The sequence below is a fragment of the Haematobia irritans genome, chromosome 5, assembly GCF_050003625.1.
Source record: "Haematobia irritans isolate KBUSLIRL chromosome 5, ASM5000362v1, whole genome shotgun sequence".
Taxonomy (NCBI): Eukaryota; Metazoa; Arthropoda; class Insecta; order Diptera; family Muscidae; genus Haematobia; species Haematobia irritans.
The window spans coordinates 81,974,378-81,993,428 of record NC_134401.1 but is presented as its reverse complement, the minus strand read 5'-3'; the positions used below and the strand labels follow the sequence as shown (position 1 = coordinate 81,993,428).

Sequence of the window (19,051 nt, the reverse complement as noted above, 5' to 3'; positions counted from 1 at the left end):
TTTCATTCGATCAGGCTGAAATTTGGTACATGGTGTTAGTATATGGTCTCTAACAACCATGCAAAAATTGGTCCATATCGGTCCTTAATTATATATAGCCCCCATATAAACCGATCCCCCGATTTGGCTTGCGAGGCCCCTAAGAGAAGCAAATTTCATCCGATCCGGCTGACATGTGGTACATTGTGTCAGTATATGGTCTCCAACAACCATGCAAAAATTGGTACACATCGGCCCATAATTATATATAGCCCCCATATAAACCGATCCCCCGATTTGGCTTGCGAGGCTTCTAAGGGAAGCAAATTTCATCCGATCCGGCTGAAATTTGGTACATGGTGTTATTATATGGTCTCTAATAACCATGCAAAAATTGGTACACATCGGTAAATAATTATATATAGCCCCCATATAAACCGATCCCCCGATTTGGCTTGCGAGGCCTCTAAGAGAAGCAAATTTCATCCGATCCGGTTGAAATTTGGTACATGGTGTAAGTATATGGTCTCTAACAACCATGCAAAAATTGGTCGACATCGGTCCATAATTGTATATAGCCCCCATATAAACCGATCCCCCGATTTGGCTTGCGAGGCTTCTAAGAGAAGCAAATTTCATCCGATTCGCCTGAAATTTGGTACATGGTGTAAGTATATGGTCTCTAACAACCATGCAAAAAGTGGTCCACATCGGTCCATAATTATATATAGCCCCCATATAAACCGATCCCCCGATTTGGCTTGCGAGGCCTCTAAGAGAAGAAAATTTCATCCGATCCGGCTGAAATTTGGTACGTGATGTTAGTATATGGTCTCTAACAACCATGCAAAAATTGGTCTACATCGGTTCATAATTATATATAGCCCCCATATAAACCGATCACCAGATTTGACCTCCGGAACCTCTTGGAAGACCAAAATTCATCTGATTCAGTTGAAATTTGGAACGTGGTGTTGATATATGGCCTCAAACTCCCATGCAAAAATTGGCCGATATCGGTCAATAATTATATATAGGCCCCATATAAACCGATCCCCAGATTTGACCTCCAGAGCCCCTTGGAAGAGCAAAATTCTTCCCATTCGGTTGGAATTTGGTACGTGATGTTAGTATATGGTATCCAACAACCATGCAGGAATTGGTTCCTATCAGTCCATAATTATATATAGCTCCCATATAAACCGATTCCCAGATTTGACCTCCGGTGCCTTTTGGAGAAGCAAAATTCATCCGATCTGCTTGAAATTTGGTACATGGTGGTAGTATATGATATTTAACAACCATGCCAAAAGTGGTCCATATCAGTCCATAATCGTACATAGCCCCATATAAACCGATCCCAAGATTTGGTTTTGGAACCTCTTGGAGGAGCAAATTTCATCCGAGTGAGTTGAAATTTGGTACATTGTGCTAGTATATGGTCGTTAACAACCATGCTTAACTAGGTCCATATCGGTCTATAGTTATATATGGCCCTCAGATAAATCGATCCCCAATCACACAAAAATTGGTCCATATCAAGTTCATAATTGTATATAGCCCCCACATAAGCGACCCCCATATTTCAATTCTGGCTCTCTACGTACAAAAAGTCCATATCAATTAGTAATTATTTGTAGGCTTAACTATACATAACTATTTTGTCTAATATATACCATGTATGGACTAAATCACAATTTAGAAAACGATGTTAAGAAGTTTTAAGATACCACAACCCAAGTAATTCGATTGTGGATGATAGTCTTTCGTAGAAGTTTCTACGCAATCCATGGTGGTGGGTACATAAGATTCGGCCTGGCCGAACTTGCGGCCGTGTATACTTGTTTTCATTTTAGTTTAAATTTCTTTTAAATAAAGTTCCTTTGAATATGCTTGTGTGTATCCATAATCTGGACTACAATTAGATTTTCTTGTTATATTTTTACGTATATTTGTTATATTTCAAATAGTTTCACAAGATTCCGAAAGGAATTGTTATGAAACTCCAAAGTGTTATAGGTACGGCATGAAGCAGCGATTTGGAATAAAATATTTTGTGACCAATTTTTGAACAAGACATTAAAAAATTGTTATAAAACATTTTTAATGCCTTTTTAAGAGTAATGATAATTTACATAGAAAAAATATAATAAATAAATAAGCTATGAGATGCAGTCAAAATGCATTGCACTCAAAGAGAGTTTGGAAAATGGATGTGGCAAACATTGTTATGTTTTAGCAGGTTTTTTTAAATTTCTTCGAAAGGTTAAAAAATGCCAAATGTTTTTAAAGACATTAGTAAAATTAGTACTTTTAATTATTGATTTTTTCGTCAATGGTTGTCAAGATGGCCTATATCGAAGAATTTTATATAGTCAAGTCATTAATTGCACCACAGCCTAAGCTAAATTGAATAACTTTAAAAATGTCTTTATTTAAAAAAAAGTCGCTTTTCTTTGGTTGGGAATCAATATCAAAATCCCTAAAGTAAGGTCAAAATCTGTGGATTCAAGTAAACTTTTAATGAATTAATTTTAATTTTTAAAGGATTTTATTTGTAAAATTTGGTTTCATCCAAGGCATCTTAGTGAATTTTTTTCAGCTTCGAGGCCAGACATGTTTTTGTTTGTTACAAATTTCAGAGTCGAATTGAAGTATCCACATTGAAAGACCATCTCAATAAAGTAACCATTAACAAAATTAATTTCCTCATGTTAACATTTACCCTTAACTGTAGCCCGTTCCATATGTTTTCTTCGAACATTGTTATTTACTTACTAATGTGTCCCCCCCATTTTAAATGCAACACATTAAAATACTATAGAATCGAGGAAAACGATCATCACAACGATCACAAGAACATTCAGCCACCATTGGAGGTGAAGCGGCCAACATAGAACGTCACCATAGTAGATCTGGTGTTTACAGGTCGAACAAGAAGTATCCTCCTCTCGGTGTTACTTTGTTGTTGTCGTCGTCGACATAAAATATGAAAATCCGCTTTCACATTATGTTTGATATCTTTGTTGATAAATCATCATTCTTGGCCGTCTGACTGAAGTGACTGTTTTGGCCCATTCACTTGTGCTCTCCCAGCCAGCCCAACAAACACCCGACAAACATCCCGTAAATAATCACTTGTATTTATTTCATTCTTCTGTTAAGCATTGCCCGATTAAGGCCTTCTGTTTGCCCTGGTAGTCAGCACCACATGCCTCCAAGGCACAAGCCAACAAATAACAAAAACTGCCCCTGCTGCTGCAGGAACTGGTCCCCGTGATGCAATGCCACAAGACAATAAGCTCTGACAAGAATGATGAGGCAATATGGGTATGCCTCCATCCCGGGCTGCTTAAGATGCAGATATCCATAAATTGTATTGACCATCGATGGATGTTTTGTTATGCCATCATGGCAGTTTGGGCATGGGTGAATGAATCAAAGAATAAAAAGAAATCTCCATGTGAAGGTGGTGCAGATGAAAGAGAAGAAGGCGGAGTTTTGGGAGTTTCATTTGTTGAGCTGTAGATGAATGGCAAACTCATTTTTATCGCTTTATTTGCATGATTTTTCAAGTGTAAACACTTGCTACCAAGCAAGGTCTTAGGAATCAACCAAATCTGATGAAGGAGCACCAGTAAAATGTGAACACATTTGTTTTTGTTTATCATCTCAGGGGGTGAAGACCCCTCCGCAAAGGAGTAAATCCTTAGTTTGCATGTTGTTTTGCAATTTTCAGACACAATGATGGAACAAAAAGTGTAGTCTGTAGCAAAGTATCCCACTCCATGGAACTTTAAATCTTGAGGATATTGAAAACATCTTAGAATTGAATACAACCTTTCACAAGGGAATCTAAAGAAGGTAGCATACCAGTCAATGTGCATCATATTTTTGATTAAGGATAATTTCTGTATGATAGTCATTAGTAATGCATACTAATTACAAGTCATTTTAAAATGGAATTTATTAATTTCTTGGTTAGCAAATATTGTGACCAAAGGGTATAAATGGAACATTGCAATACCAAAACGAATTAATTATTTTATGGTCAAGAAATATGGATAATTATTTATAACCACCTACATGTGTTCGATAGTACAACAAATTTATCCTTTCGTTTGTAACTGGCCAATGGATACATATTATCCGTGGAAATACCATGTGAACCTAATTGAAGCACATCTCATATTCATGAGGGCAGGAATTGAAGGGATCACTGCTTTCTGCTGTCTGATTCTGATCATGTGGATTGCAGGGCATATCGAAATAAGAGGAATGGAAAATGTAAATAACTGACGGTACGAACCAGGTTGCTATAGGTAGAGATAGAGAAGGCAAAGGGGAGTCAATGGTTGGCATACCCGCTTTGCATACAAAGGGTCATGGGTCCTATCCTAGATGCAACTAAACACCACAAAGTTTTTCGGCGGTGGTTTTTCAGTAATGCTGGTGAAATTTATGAGCGCTTCAGAGCTTGTGGTGACTGCACCGCAATGTGATATGCCGTTTGAACTCAGCTATAAGAACTAGGTCCCCAGTCATTTATAGTATCGCGCACAGAAGTTCATCACTTGTGTAAGAGACTGAAATATCGGACTGCCACTATTCCTAACCTCCTTTTTAAGTCACATTTGGTGGACGGATAACACGAAATATTTGCCTTCGGCATCTTAACGGCTAAGTCGGTATAAATTTATCCATTCTGAGGCGGATAGTTATCCGTTATAAAATCAAATTTATGTTATCCGAGTGGTAATGAGATTAGTTGTACAACCAATCTAACAATAAAATTTACATTTCATTTAAATTTTCTGAGCTAAACTTTTGCAAAATTATTGTAGTCACTTGATATTGATTGATTGTGAGTGGAAGCTTCAAATTTTGACAAAATATTCAGCAATTATTAATACATTTTTCTGATTTAATTCAATATTTTGATTAATTGGCGGTTAAATATCAATATGTCCAGATGGTATCGCAATAAATTGAAACTAAAATTTGAAAATATTTTTAAATATTTGCGCAAATTAGATTTCATTAAAGTTTTTAATCGAACGAAGCATTTGCTACTTCCCAAATGCAAAATAGCTGGAACCTAAATAATGCGCGGTTCAGACTATTAGTATCCATCACATTAGGTTAGGTCAGATTAGGAGGCAGCCGGATGTATCAGGCTCACTTAGACTATTCAGTCCATTGTGATACCACATTGGTGGACTTCTCTCTTATCACTGAGTGCTGCCCGATTCCATGTTATGTTCAATGACAAGGGACCTCCTTTTTATAGCCGAGTCCGAACGGCGTTCCATTGCAGTGAAACCACTTAGAGAAACTTAGAAACCCTCAGAAATGTCACCAGCATTACTGAAGTGGGATAATCCACCGCTGAAAAACTTATCCTAGCCCAATAATTCAAAATTCCTCAAGAGGAATACCCACTCTTGAGGAATTTTGAATTATTGAAAATGTCATATGCACTGAAAAAAAAGCATACTCGGTTCCAAAGATTTTGTCTTCACTTTAAAAAATTTGGTATTGATTCCGAGCCAAAGAAGCGGAGAATACAAGTAAGGATACTTTTCTTCATATGCTATCAAAGTTCTTTAAAAACGAGTTAACGGCAACTTTATTTTCCAAATTAGGACTCGACTTCCAGTAGAAATTATGCTATGTTTGAAGTAAAAAACTTCTTTAAAATAAAGTTTTGAAAAACATGTCCTATATTTGAACGATTTTTTGCTTTGTAGTCAAGATGCAAAAAGACAACAAAATTAAAGACAATTTCATTAAATGTAAAGAATTTTTCTGAATTATTAAAGTCAAGTTGACCATAGCCTATAAATTTTTTCTTTCATGTTAAGATACCCATTTTTAAGTCAAATCACTTAATTATAAGGACAATACGACTTCATTGAAAAGTTTATCGACTTTTGGACAAGGAAAGTAACTTTATGTTAGAGAAATGCGTCTTCTATGCTAAGCAAAATTTGTATTCGTATTTTAAAGACATGAAATCTTTGACCTCACGACAATATTTTTTTCAGTGTGAGTATTGGTTAAATTACACGAGCTTAAAAGAAAAAGGCGGGATAGAACATTGAGCTCGGAGGGATGGAAACTCCCTCAAAAATTGCAAAATGCTAGCAAAAAAGCTAAGAGCTTCTCTCAAAAAGTTTCAGAGGCCATCGAAGAAATCATCTCAAAATAGTACATTTTGGTTTCATAGCCGTTTTAAATAAGTACTTAGTTTTAAAATAAAAAAAGATTTAAAATAAATTTAATTTTAAAACTAAATATCTTCGATATGTCTACAAAGTTGCCAACTCATCTTTCCACAATGCTTAAGAAGTTCTTCATTAGAAGTGTTGATGGTAAACCCATTTACAACTTTTCTACCAGCCATTCAATAGTCACCTTAACCTGAGCCATAAGCAAACAAACGAAAATCCTGTTTAATGCAAAGTTTTTCTTAGCTTTACCTCCTCCTTCGAAGGCCAAGTTCAAGAATCACATAACGAATTAACATTATTAAGAATGTAATTGTACAGTGACAGAAGTTAATAAAAGGTCGTAGTAAAGAATTTTTCTAGCTAGTTTTGCTGTTATTGTGCAATTTATTAAAAAAAAATACATGTTTCCTTTAGCATGTCAATTGGTTAATTTGGCTATTTTAATATGTTAATAAATTCGTTTCAATTCAAATTCAATGATTCTGGCCTTAAAACAATCAGATTGGTTCAACAGAAGAGAACCTAAAATACCTTTTTTCTCAATTTTTTTTTTTTTTTTTTAATTTTCACGAAAATTGGCTAAAAGTAGCGAAGTATATATGCCCAAGAAGTCAAATCGGAGGATCAGTAGATATGGAAGCAATATCGAAACATGAACCGATATAAAGGGTGATTTTTCAACTTTTATCTTTTTGATCAACACTGGTTTAAAAAGCTGACGTATGTTTTCTTTTGTTTTTCCCCACTGACAAACACCTTCAGTTTGGGCTATAATTTAATCATGAATGTTCTTACAAGCGAACAACTCTTGTTTTAACGACGAATCTCATTTTTGGCAAAATGGGTACGTAATTGTTCGTACCCATGGTCGATTTTTGAGTGAAAATCAGTTAGAAGCATTCCAAAAGCTACCAATGCATCTAGAAAAAGTCACAGTTTGGCACGGTTTATGGTCTGGCGTCATCATTGATCTTCAAACATTAAAATATATGGACCAAACTATCGACTCAAACAAAGACTTCGTGTATTTGTCTGAATTTTACGTCCTTGTTTTTTTTTTTTAATTTAATTTCTTAAAACATTACCCTCTAGCCAATCTTCGAATTTGACCTGCTCACTTTATTATTGATGATTGTAGCGTGATTTCAACAGATAGATAGTCAGACATCGTTAGGTTGGCTTAGAATTACACCTTGATCACGAACATATCGATATCTCGATATGTTACTAACGAAATGACAAACTTATTATACCTCCATCACCATCTTATCCTCGCCTTTGAAATGGACTGGTTAATAAAGTCTTCAAATAATTATTAATTAAAGGGGGCGTCCATTTAAGTTCCTGGGAATGCGTCACAGTTTCACTCAATCCAGTGGCGGAACAAGACAAAAATGTTTAATTCCAAAGCTGTGTGCAAAAACTCGCCTTATAAGTCTTCAAGGAATCAAATCGAAGCTAGATATAAAGGGTGATTCTTTTGAGGTTAGGATTTTCATGCATTAGTATTTGACAGATCACGTGGGATTTCAGACATGGTGTCAAAGAGAAAGATGCTCAGTATGCTTTGACATTTCATCATGAATAGACTTACTAACGAGCAACGCTTGCAAATCGTTGAATTTTATTACCAAAATCAGTGTTCGGTTCGAAATGTGTTTATCGACAAATTTTGTTCAGCGATGAGGCTCATTTCTGGTTGAATGGCTACGTAAATAAGCAAAATTGCCGCATTTGGAGTGAAGAGCAACCAGAAGCCGTTCAAGAACTGCCCATGCATCCCGAAAAATGCACTGTTTGGTGTGGTTTGTACGCTGGTGGAATCATTGGACCGTATTTTTTCAAAGATGCTGTTGGACGCAACGTTACGGTGAATGGCGATCGCTATCGTTCGATGCTAACAAACTTTTTGTTGCCAAAAATGGAAGAACTGAACTTGGTTGACATGTGGTTTCAACAAGATGGCGCTACATGCCACACAGCTCGCGATTCTATGGCCATTTTGAGGGAAAACTTCGGAGAACAATTCATCTCAAGAAATGGACCGGTAAGTTGGCCACCAAGATCATGCGATTTGACGCCTTTAGACTATTTTTTGTGGGGCTACGTCAAGTCTAAAGTCTACAGAAATAAGCCAGCAACTATTCCAGCTTTGGAAGACAACATTTCCGAAGAAATTCGGGCTATTCCGGCCGAAATGCTCGAAAAAGTTGCCCAAAATTGGACTTTCCGAATGGACCACCTAAGACGCAGCCGCGGTCAACATTTAAATGAAATTATCTTCAAAAAGTAAATGTCATGGACCAATCTAACGTTTCAAATAAAGAACCGATGAGATTTTGCAAATTTTATGCGTTTTTTTTTTAAAAAAGTTATCAAGCTCTTAACAAATCACCCTTTAATACCCAAAAATTCTGCATGAAAAAAACTTAATCTGAACCCAAGCTTCATTATTGACAGAAATTACATGATCTCGGACATACCAAGATTTACAAATTGTACCGAATTACTGAAATTCTAATATCTAATGACGATAATAGTTCACCTTTGCATCTGTCCTAAAATGGAAATTTCCCACAAAGACTGCAATACAATGTACGAAGTTCAATTGTCCGTTTACTTGATAATATTGTTGACTAAATAAGGAATTTGAATTTGCATTAGCCTGACTCTAATGAACCATTAGTGTCCCCGGAAGAGGATATAACTTCCTCCCCATTGTACCCTCATTGGAAAACTCTTAAAAATGGCAATAAAATCAAATGCTTGATAAACTTACTTAGACGATGGCATTTGTTTCCCTGGGGAAACCTTAGGTTGATCTCCACGGCCACTGTGTGAGGTCTTGGTTATTTGAATTTTATGTAATTGCTCTTCGATATCGCTCAATTGCTGATCATCACTGGCCGTGGCATGCATCCAGACTGCATTGCGATTACGGCGTTTATTCAAATTTTGCAAACCCATTGCAGTTAACGATGCTTCTTGGCTTTTGGTCTTTGCCTTGGGCACTTTGGCAGGGTGCTCCTCGGCAGCAGTCCCTGTTATCATGGCCAATTCTAAAGAAATCAAAGCATCTTCGTCTTCTTCGTCCGCTTGGTCAATGACATGATGGCCTCGTCGCCGGTTGTATTGAAAAGCCTGGCACACCGATTGATGTGTTACGGTTGTCTGGTGAAACGTTGGAGAATTGGTGGCACTTGCTTCAGAGTGTGTTTCGCTGGGACAAGAAATGCCCGACGATAGAAATGTGTCATCTGACATATTCTGTCCAAGTTTCTGGGCCACATTGTCATTGACAATGCTCTGCTGACTAGTGGCACAGCTCAAATCATAACTTATCAGACTGGATTGTTGCGAATGGACCATCACCATGGTTGTCGTCATCTCATGATCACGATGGTTTGCCGCCAATTGTTGCTGCTTCAGTAGCTTTGGTTGCTTTTGAGGCAGAGGAACTGATGTTGGCATTGCCTTTTGCTGTTTCGGGGCATTAGAGTTGGATTTTTTGTTTGTTGGCGGCGGGTCCCGCATCTTATGACTAGGTGCTAGGGAAGCCTTCTTCTTTGGAACGTTGGCCATAGCCGTGACAGTATTAGAACTTTGATGTTTGGAGCAATTGACTTTGGATTTTTTCGATTTGGTGTTGACGATGGCCACATTCCTTCCATTTGCCTTTGGAACATTGTGCGTTTGAGAAACTCTGGCGAATGCACTCTTATGCGATCCATTGAAAATCGCAGACACTGCAGCCAGTGGTTTGTCTCGGCTCTGTTGCGTGCCACCACCACCTTGCTGTTGGAGGCGTCGGCGACTTCGTCTGATGCTGGGCATATTACGTGGAAACAATTTGGCAGCCTCATTAAGTGTACACAAGGACTTTTGAGAATTGGAATCAAGCGTCGAAGAGGAGTTCGTGGAGGAGTATTTGGTGGAGAGGGACACGGTGGAGGCCTTGTCATTAACAAAGGTGTCTGACACCGACACCGTCATGTCACGACATATTTTGGAGCCATGATTTTGCTGGTGAATGCCACCACTTTGTGGTGCTAAATTGGTGGTGGAATCCGAGCCTCCACTTGTCCCATCCATTGTGTTCTGGGGATTAACTGTTAATAATTTCCATAGTTTTTGAGCAGCACGTTTGCCCAAAGTTGTTTTTGGCGTTATTGCCGTTTTGTGGGGGTTATCGGTGTTTGTCATTTTTCTTGTTTTTATTTTTTTTTTTATTTTTTTATTTTTGCTTCCTAAAGCCTCAAGGCGCATGCGCACAATCTAAAACAAAAAAACACATTCGCACACTAACTACACGAGAGGGGGAGTACCCCTCAACAATTTCACTTATTTAATGTAGGTCGTGATTGACTCTCGGCTAATTGCAGAACTCTTAATTATCGATTATCTATGACCATCGCTGTCAAAGAGGTGTGTTGACTTGGTTCATTTGTGGCTTTTTGAAGCGAGTCTCATCAATCTATCAATCACTTGGAACAATTCCATGATCACTGAACATTTGAGATATTATAAAAGGCGCGTTTTTATTGACTCGGTTTGATTTTTTGGTCTGCTGCTATGATCATTACGGCGATAATTGTCTGACCGCCGACCATTAGACTCTACAACGTAGCACTCCGTTTGTTCTACATACGGACGTGCTTGGAATTCATTCTGATAGATGATTGTGGCACGATCCCACCACCAATGGTTGCGGGTATCCTCATCTAATCATTTAATTATTTGTACACAAATGGAAAACACAGACGAGTCGATTCGCAGAATTCGAGTGCACCGTACCGCAAGTTAGGCGTATTATTGGCACTGACGTGCCCAAAAAAACCCGCTTTAAACCAAACAAAAGAAAAATCGATGGAAAACACGTTTGCGTGATCGGTTCGATATGGAACGATATCTTTGGCGCTTCGTAGTTATCAATGGAATTATCAAAGAACCGAAACCGAAATTCTATGACAGAGAGCACATTCATTCATCCGCTGATGATGCTTCTACGGCGATGTTTACTTCGAAACTAACATAAACATGGAAATTTGTAGTCCGATCAGTTTACTCGATCAGCAGTGGTGGAGACGACGACGACGACACATCAAGATAGGGAGAAACATTGACTGAGATGTGTTTACGAATTCTTTAACGAAAGAAAGTTAACAACAATATTGGCAACAACACCAACAGTAACAATTTCTACTAAGGCTAAAACCAAAACATGGCCAACTCAACCCAAAGCCAAGATCCACCACCACTGCATAGCTAGCCATTGGCATGGAGAACGATGTTGTCAAAGAGGGAGCACATGTGTTTTTCCACAAACACACGCTCACACACAACATACAGGTCTGCTATGCAAGTTGGCCAAAAAGAAAAACATTCGAAGTCTCAATTTGTTAATGCAGGTAATGTTTACCATTTCCCACTCTCTCTCTCGCTCTTTTTCTCTACATCTCTTGTAGATTCTCTTTTTCGAAGACTGAATTTTTGCTCATTTACTCAAGGGAGGAAAATACATAGATGGTTGATTTCATTCATTTTCTGGTCGAAACTATGGCTTAGTTGGTTTTGTTGTGAGTTTCAGTTAAACTCTTGGCTCAAAGCCAATGTGGCCAGATTAAAGCTCACACGTACCAGTAAAAGGCAGGTACTATGTTCGGGTTTCGAGTTAAAAATCACTTGTGTTTCGCATTTTTTTTCAATAAGGGAGCCACCGTGGTGCAATGGTTACCATGGCCGCCTTGCATACATAGGGTCGTAGGTTCACCAAAAAGTTTTTCAGAGGTATATTATATCACCTCAGTAATGCTGGTGACATTTGAGTGTTTCAAAGCTTGGGTACAGATTAAGTTTTTTTTTCAGGCAGAATTTTTGGGTATTATATGTAGCTTCGATTTGATTCCTTGAAGACTTATAAGGCGAGTTTTTGCACACAACTTTGGAATTAAACAAACATTTTTGTTTTGTTCTGCCACTGGTTTGAGTGGAACTGTGACGCATTCCCAGGAACTTAAATGGACGCCCCCTTTAATTAATAATTGGTTTGAAGACTTTATAAACCAGTCCAATTCAAAGGCGAGGATAAGATGGTGATGGAGGTATAATAAGTGTGTCATTTCGTTAGTAACATATCGAGATATCGATATATTCGTGATCAAGGTGTAATTCTAAGCCAACCTAACGATGTCTGGCTATCTATCTGTTGAAATCACGCTACAATCAATCATCAATAAAGTGAGCAGTTTAAGAAATTAAATTAAAAAAACAAGTATATACGGCCGTAAGTTCGGCCAGGCCGAATCTTATGTACCCTCCACCATGGATTGCGTAGAAACTTCTACGAAAGACTGTCATCCACAATCGAATTACTTGGGTTGTGGTATCTTAAAACTTTTTAACATCGTTTTCTAAATTGTTATTTAGTCCATACATGGTATATATTAGACAAAAAAGTTATGTATAGTTAAGTCTACAAATAATTACGAATCGATATTGACTTTTTGTACGTAGAGAGCCAGAATTGAAATATGGGGGTCGCTTATATGGGGGCTATATACAATTATGAACTTGATATGGACCAATTTTTGTGTGATTGGGGATCGATTTATCTGAGGGCCATATATAACTATAGACCGATATGGACCTAGTTAGGCATGGTTATTAACGACCATATACTAGAACAATGTACCAAATTTCAACTCACTCGGATGAAATTTGCTCCTCCAAGAGGTTCCAAAACCAAATCACGGGATCGGTTTATATGGGGCTATGCACGATTATGGACTGATATGGACCACTTTTGGCATGGTTGTTAAATATCATATACTACCACCACGTACCAAATTTCAAGCAGATCGGATAAATTTTGCTTCTCCAAAAGGCACCGGAGGTGAAATCTGGGGATCGGTTTATATGTAAGCTATATATAATAATGGACTGATAGGAACCAATTCCTGCATGTTTGTTGGATACCATATACTAACATCACGTACCAAATTCCAACCGAATGGCAAGAATTTTGCTCTTCCAAGGGGCTCTGGAGGTCAAATCTGGGGATCGGTTTATATGGGGCCTATATATAATTATGGACCGATATCGACCAATTTTTGCATGGAAGTTTGAGGCCATATATTAACACCACGTACCAAATTTCAACTGAATCAGATGAATTTTGGTCTTCCAAGAGGTTCCGAAGGTCAAATCTGGTGATCGGTTTATATGGGGGCTATATATAATTATGAACCGATGTGGACCAATTTTTGCATGGTTGTTAGAGACCATATACTAACATCACGTACCAAATTTCAGCCGGATCGGATGAAATTTGCTTCTCTTAGAGGCCTCGCAAGCCAAATCGGGGGATCGGTTTATATGGGGGCTATATATAATTATGGACCGATGTGGACCAATTTTTGCATGGTTGTTAGAGACCATATACTAACACCATGTACCAAATTTCAGCCGGATTAGATGAAATTTGCTTCTCTTAGAGGCCTCGCAAGCCAAATCGGGGGATCGGTTTATATGGGGGCTATATATAATTATGGACCGATGTAGACCAATTTTTGCATGGTTGTTAGAGACCATATACTAACACCATGCGCCAAATTTCAGCCGGATCGGATGAAATTTGCTTCTATTAGAGGCCTCGCAAGCCAAATCGGGGGATCGGTTTATATGGGGGCTATATATAATTATGGACCGATGTGGACCAGTTTTTGCATGGTTGTTAGAGACCATATACTAACACCATGTACCAAATTTCAGCCGGATCGGATGAAATTTGCTTCTCTTAGAGGCCTCGCAAGCCAAATTTTGGGATCCGTTTATATGGGGGCTATACGTAAAAGTGGACCGATATGGCCCATTTGCAATACCATCCGACCTACATCGATAACAACCACTTGTGCCAAGTTTCAAGTCGATAGCTCGTTTCGTTCGGAAGTTAGCGTGATTTCAACAGACGGACGGACGGACGGACGGACATGCTCAGATCGACTCAGAATTTCACCACGACCCAGAATATATATACTTTATGGGGTCTTAGAGCAATATTTCGATGTGTTACAAACGGAATGACAAAGTTAATATACCCCCCATCCTATGGTGGTGGGTATAAAAACAAGGACGTAAGATTCAGACAAATGCACGAAGTCTTTATTTGAGTCGATAGTTTGGTTCATATATTTTAATATTTGGAGATCAATGATGACGCCAGACCATAAACCGTACCAAACTGTGACTTTTTCTAGATACATTGGTAGCTTTGGAATGCTTCTCACTGATTTTCATTCAAAAATCGACCATGGGTACGAAAAATTACGTACCCATTTTGCCAAAAATGAGATTCGTCGTTAAAACAAGAGTTGTTCGCTTGTAAGAACATTCATGATTAAATTATAGCCCAAACTGAAGGTGTTTATCAGTGGGCAAAAACAAAAGAAAACGTACGTCAGCTTTTTAAACCAGTGTTGATCAAAAAGATAAAAGCTGAAAATCACCCTTTATATCGGTTCATGTATCGATATTGCTTCCATATCTACCGATCCTCCGATTTGACTTCTTGAGCATATAGACTTCGCTACTTTTATCCATTTTTCGTGAAAATTAAAAAAAAAATTGAGAAAAAAAGGTATTTTAGGTTCTCTTCTGTTGAACCAATCTGATTGTTTTAAGGCCAGAATCATTGAATTTGTATTGAAACGAATTTATTAACATAACCAATTGACATGCTAAAGGAAATATGTATTTTTTTAATAAATTGCACAATAACAGCAAAACTAGCTAGAAAAATTCTTTACTACGACCTTTTATTAACTTCTGTCACTGCACAATTACATTCTTAATAATGTTAATTTGTTATGTGATTCTTGAACTTGGCCTTCGAAGGAGGAGGTAAAGCTAAGAAAAACTTTGCATTAAACAGGATTTTGGTTGGTTTGCTTATGGCTCAGATTAAGATGACTATTGAATGGCTGGTAGAAAAGTTGTAAATGGATGTACCATTAACACTTCCAATGAGGATCTTCTTAAGCATTGGGGGAAAGATGAGTTGGCAACTTTGTAGACATATCGAAGATATTTAGTTTTAAAATTAAATTGATTTTAAAACTAAATATCTTTTTATTTTAAAACGAAATATTTATTTAAAACTGCTATGAAACCAAGGGGCAAAATGTACTATTTTTAGATGATTTCTTCGATGGCCTCTGAAACTTTTTGAGAGAAGCTCTTAGCTTTTTTGCTAGCATTTTGCAATTTTTGAAAATTTGAAATTTTGAATTATTGGGCTAGGATAAGGAAGTTGAGAGTCCAAGAACCAGAAACAGTACCCGGACGAAAAATACTATTTTAGTACATTATTTTTAAGTGCAGGCAGAGCGAGAAAGAATAGAGAAAAAAAAAGATAAAGATGGAGATAGATAACAAACAATTTCAACATAACAAAATGGGAGAATCAAGTGAGAGCAGATTATCCGTACAATTTTCAGAGCCATATCCCAGATATTCGACACTGCATCATATTAATGTGATGCATTAATATGGTTAGCATGCCCGCCTTGCATACACAAGGTCGAAGTTATTGCTACCAGTGTAATAAAAAGCAAAGCTTCGTAAAACCTGACGTAAATGTTTCAAATGTCATCCAAATGTGGCAAGTGCATGGCACTCTTTTTGGCATGAAATATGGCAACTCTATTTTCAATTTCACTCTTAATTGAGTGATTGAGATTTTGCTATATGCAGCGATGCCATGAAACTTTACTCTCCACATAGGAAATAATTGCTTTTTTCCATTCTTAGTGGCATAGGTTGCCATAGCCATAGTGTGATATAGAAAAACAACCACACAAAAGGCCTTGAAGGCGCGCGGTTTTCTGACACAATAAAACCATTCTTTTCTTCTATAATTGACCGATTTATTGTGAAAATTATATGTGTCAATGTCTGTCAATTATTGTCGATGAATTTATGATTTTTACCGGCAGGTGATAAAGCTCAAGAAGGTATGTATATTCAGTGGAACAACTGGAACTGGAAGTGCAATTGAAAAGTGCATGCATGCAGCACTAACATACAATTGAAGTTACCACTTTCTTAGACCATGGAATTTAATGCCGTAGAAGAAAATAATTTGTCTCTGCCATGCATGGTAGTTTGATGGAGAATTCGCTACAGATTAATTGACATGAAAATCTCAATCAATAAATTTTACGACTGTCAAATGTGCAAATGGACATAATAAAAACTTTCGAAATTCCACATAAATTGGATGCAATATACATTTCATGAACATAAATGAAGGGAATACACATTTGCTCTAGGTTATAATTCAGGAGAACATTGTTGGTTGCTAAGTACCACTTCAAAATTGGTCCTTCTCATATAAGAACAAGTAAGTAAAGTAGAAAGTCGGGCGGGGCCGACTATATCATACCCTAAACCACCATTACAGAATTAGTAATCATAAGCATTTGTGGGGTAACATATAGGTCTGGGAGATAAACCGCAGTTGCATATTTAAGAAAATTAAGGGGTACATGTCTATGGGTGCTTTGTGTCAATCTGACTATAACTCATAGTCAATGTTGCCAGGGAAAATGTTCGGCTTACCCTACTAGGACAAAAAAAGTTCCCTACTTTCCTATACATTCCCAAACAATTTTCCCTACTATATTTTTCGTTAAATTTAAAAAATTTTACGAAACAAAAATGGTTCTAAGTACTTTATTATCTTAAAACATGAATATGCAACGTATATAACTTAGAATATAAATTTGTATTACCACCACGGTTGCCACAGTTGGTAGAATTCTACCCAAATTAGTAATCTTTCTTGTTAAATCGCTATAAAAATAAAATTTTGGAAAAAGTTTCTATAAACAAATTTTTGTGAGAAAATTTTCTATAGAAATAAAATTTTGAGAAAAAATTCCTCAGAAATGCAATTTTGAGAAAAAAAAAATTTCAATAGAAATACAATTTTGACAAAATGTTCTATAGAAATAAAATGTTGACAAAATTTTCTACAGGAATAAAGTTTACCACACATTGTTAAAGGTCAAGCCTTGCCGGCTTCTAATTTCCTCCTCTAGAGCCACCAAAATGTAAAAATTATTACAAATTGTGTTGAGTGAAAATGTCCTACATTGTGGCCCTACGTCCCTACTAGACGCTAAATATTAGAAAAACCCTACATATAGGGCATTTCCCCTACTTCTAGCAACACTGGCTGTGTTGATATTGCGCCTACGGAGTTAATATGCCACTAATATTGAGCCCATTATTAAAAAAGAGAAACTCGTTAAACTAGTGTGGTAATAAATACAAATTTGTAAAAATCGAGCAATATGTAAGAGCTACAAGTATGTATAAGTACGATCGGCTAGTACATCAAAATTTGAAATTTGAGTAACATTGGTTAATAAATAAGAGTACTATGGCCAAATTTGGGAAATCGAGCGATGCATATATATGGAAGCTATATCTAAATCTGAACCAATTTGCATAATATTTTGTGGGTTTGATTAATACCACAAAAGGTTAACTTGTGCAAGATTTGAGTAAGATCAGTCACGAAATGAGGCCTGTATGGTCAAACATAAGGTTATTAGGGGCGAATTTTTCAAAATCGGGTGATACATATATGGGAGCTATATCTAAATTTGAACCGATTTCGATGAAATTTTGCACATATAGTTAGTGCTATAGAAGACTACATTTAGCCAAATTTGGGTAAGATCGGTTGATAAATAAGGGTTTTATTGTCAAATTTAGAAAAATCGGGCGGTACATACATATATATGGGAGCTATAGCTAAATCTATATATATATATATATATATATATATATATATATATATATATATATATATATATATATATATATATATATATATATATATATATATATATATATATATATATATATATATATATATATATATATATATATATATATATATATACATATATATGGGAGCTATAGCTAAATCTATATATATATATATATATATATATATATATATATATATATATATATATATATATATATATATATATATATATATATATATATATATATATATATATATATATATAACCTAACCTAAATATATATATATATATATATATATGAGAGCTATATCTAAATCTGAACCGATTTCGATGAAATTTTGCAGACTTAAAGGGCGATGGAAAAGATTACGTTTTGCCAAATTTGGTGACGATCCGTTTGAAAAAACGCGTAACGTGACCCCATTTGCCGAAATCGGGCGATACATATATATAGGAGCTATATCTAAATTTCATCCGATTTCTTTCAAATTCAATAGCGTTCCTCCTTGTGCCCAAAAAACTCCCTGTACCAAATTTCATCAAAATCGGTTAATAATTGCGACCGAAATCCTGTGGACAACAAATACATGGACAGACGGACGGACGGACACCAAGCGCTAGATCGACTCAGGAGGTGATTCTGAGTCGATCGGTATATATTTTATGGGGTCTAAAATCAATATTTCTGGTAGGCACATTTTTTGGCCGATCAAACTTATTATACCCTGACCACTATGTGGTTTAGGGTATAATAAGTTAAATTTAGCTTTAGTTTAACTACGGATGTCTTCCGTGTGTATTGCCAATGTTAAGAACTTAACTGCCGAACATATTTGAATTGAAATTAGCCGGAGAGAAGATATCTGCAATTTAAAGCCTTACGAAGCTTCATGCAAATTACCGTAAAAGGTTCAATGCACCATTTCATTTTGTAATTTATTTCTCCTTAAACTTCAATCAACGTTTTTAGTTGGAAATATTTTGGATTTTTTTTTTTTT

At 36.5% G+C, this 19,051-nt stretch overlaps 1 protein-coding gene across 3 annotated transcripts in view; it reads right to left on the bottom strand.

Moving 5' to 3' along the window:
• esn (espinas) overlaps positions 1–19,051 on the bottom strand; it is a 348,528-nt gene that overhangs the window by 156,192 nt on the left and 173,285 nt on the right. Inside the window, exon 1 of one of the 3 annotated variants that reach the window (XM_075312338.1) lies at positions 8,992–11,213. The exons of the other annotated variants lie outside the window; for them this stretch is intronic. Within the exon in view, the coding sequence (XP_075168453.1) occupies positions 8,992–10,478 (1,487 nt within the window). The 5' untranslated portion in view covers positions 10,479–11,213. Of the gene's footprint in view, positions 1–8,991; positions 11,214–19,051 lie in introns of those variants that run through there. 3 annotated transcript variants of the gene reach the window in all.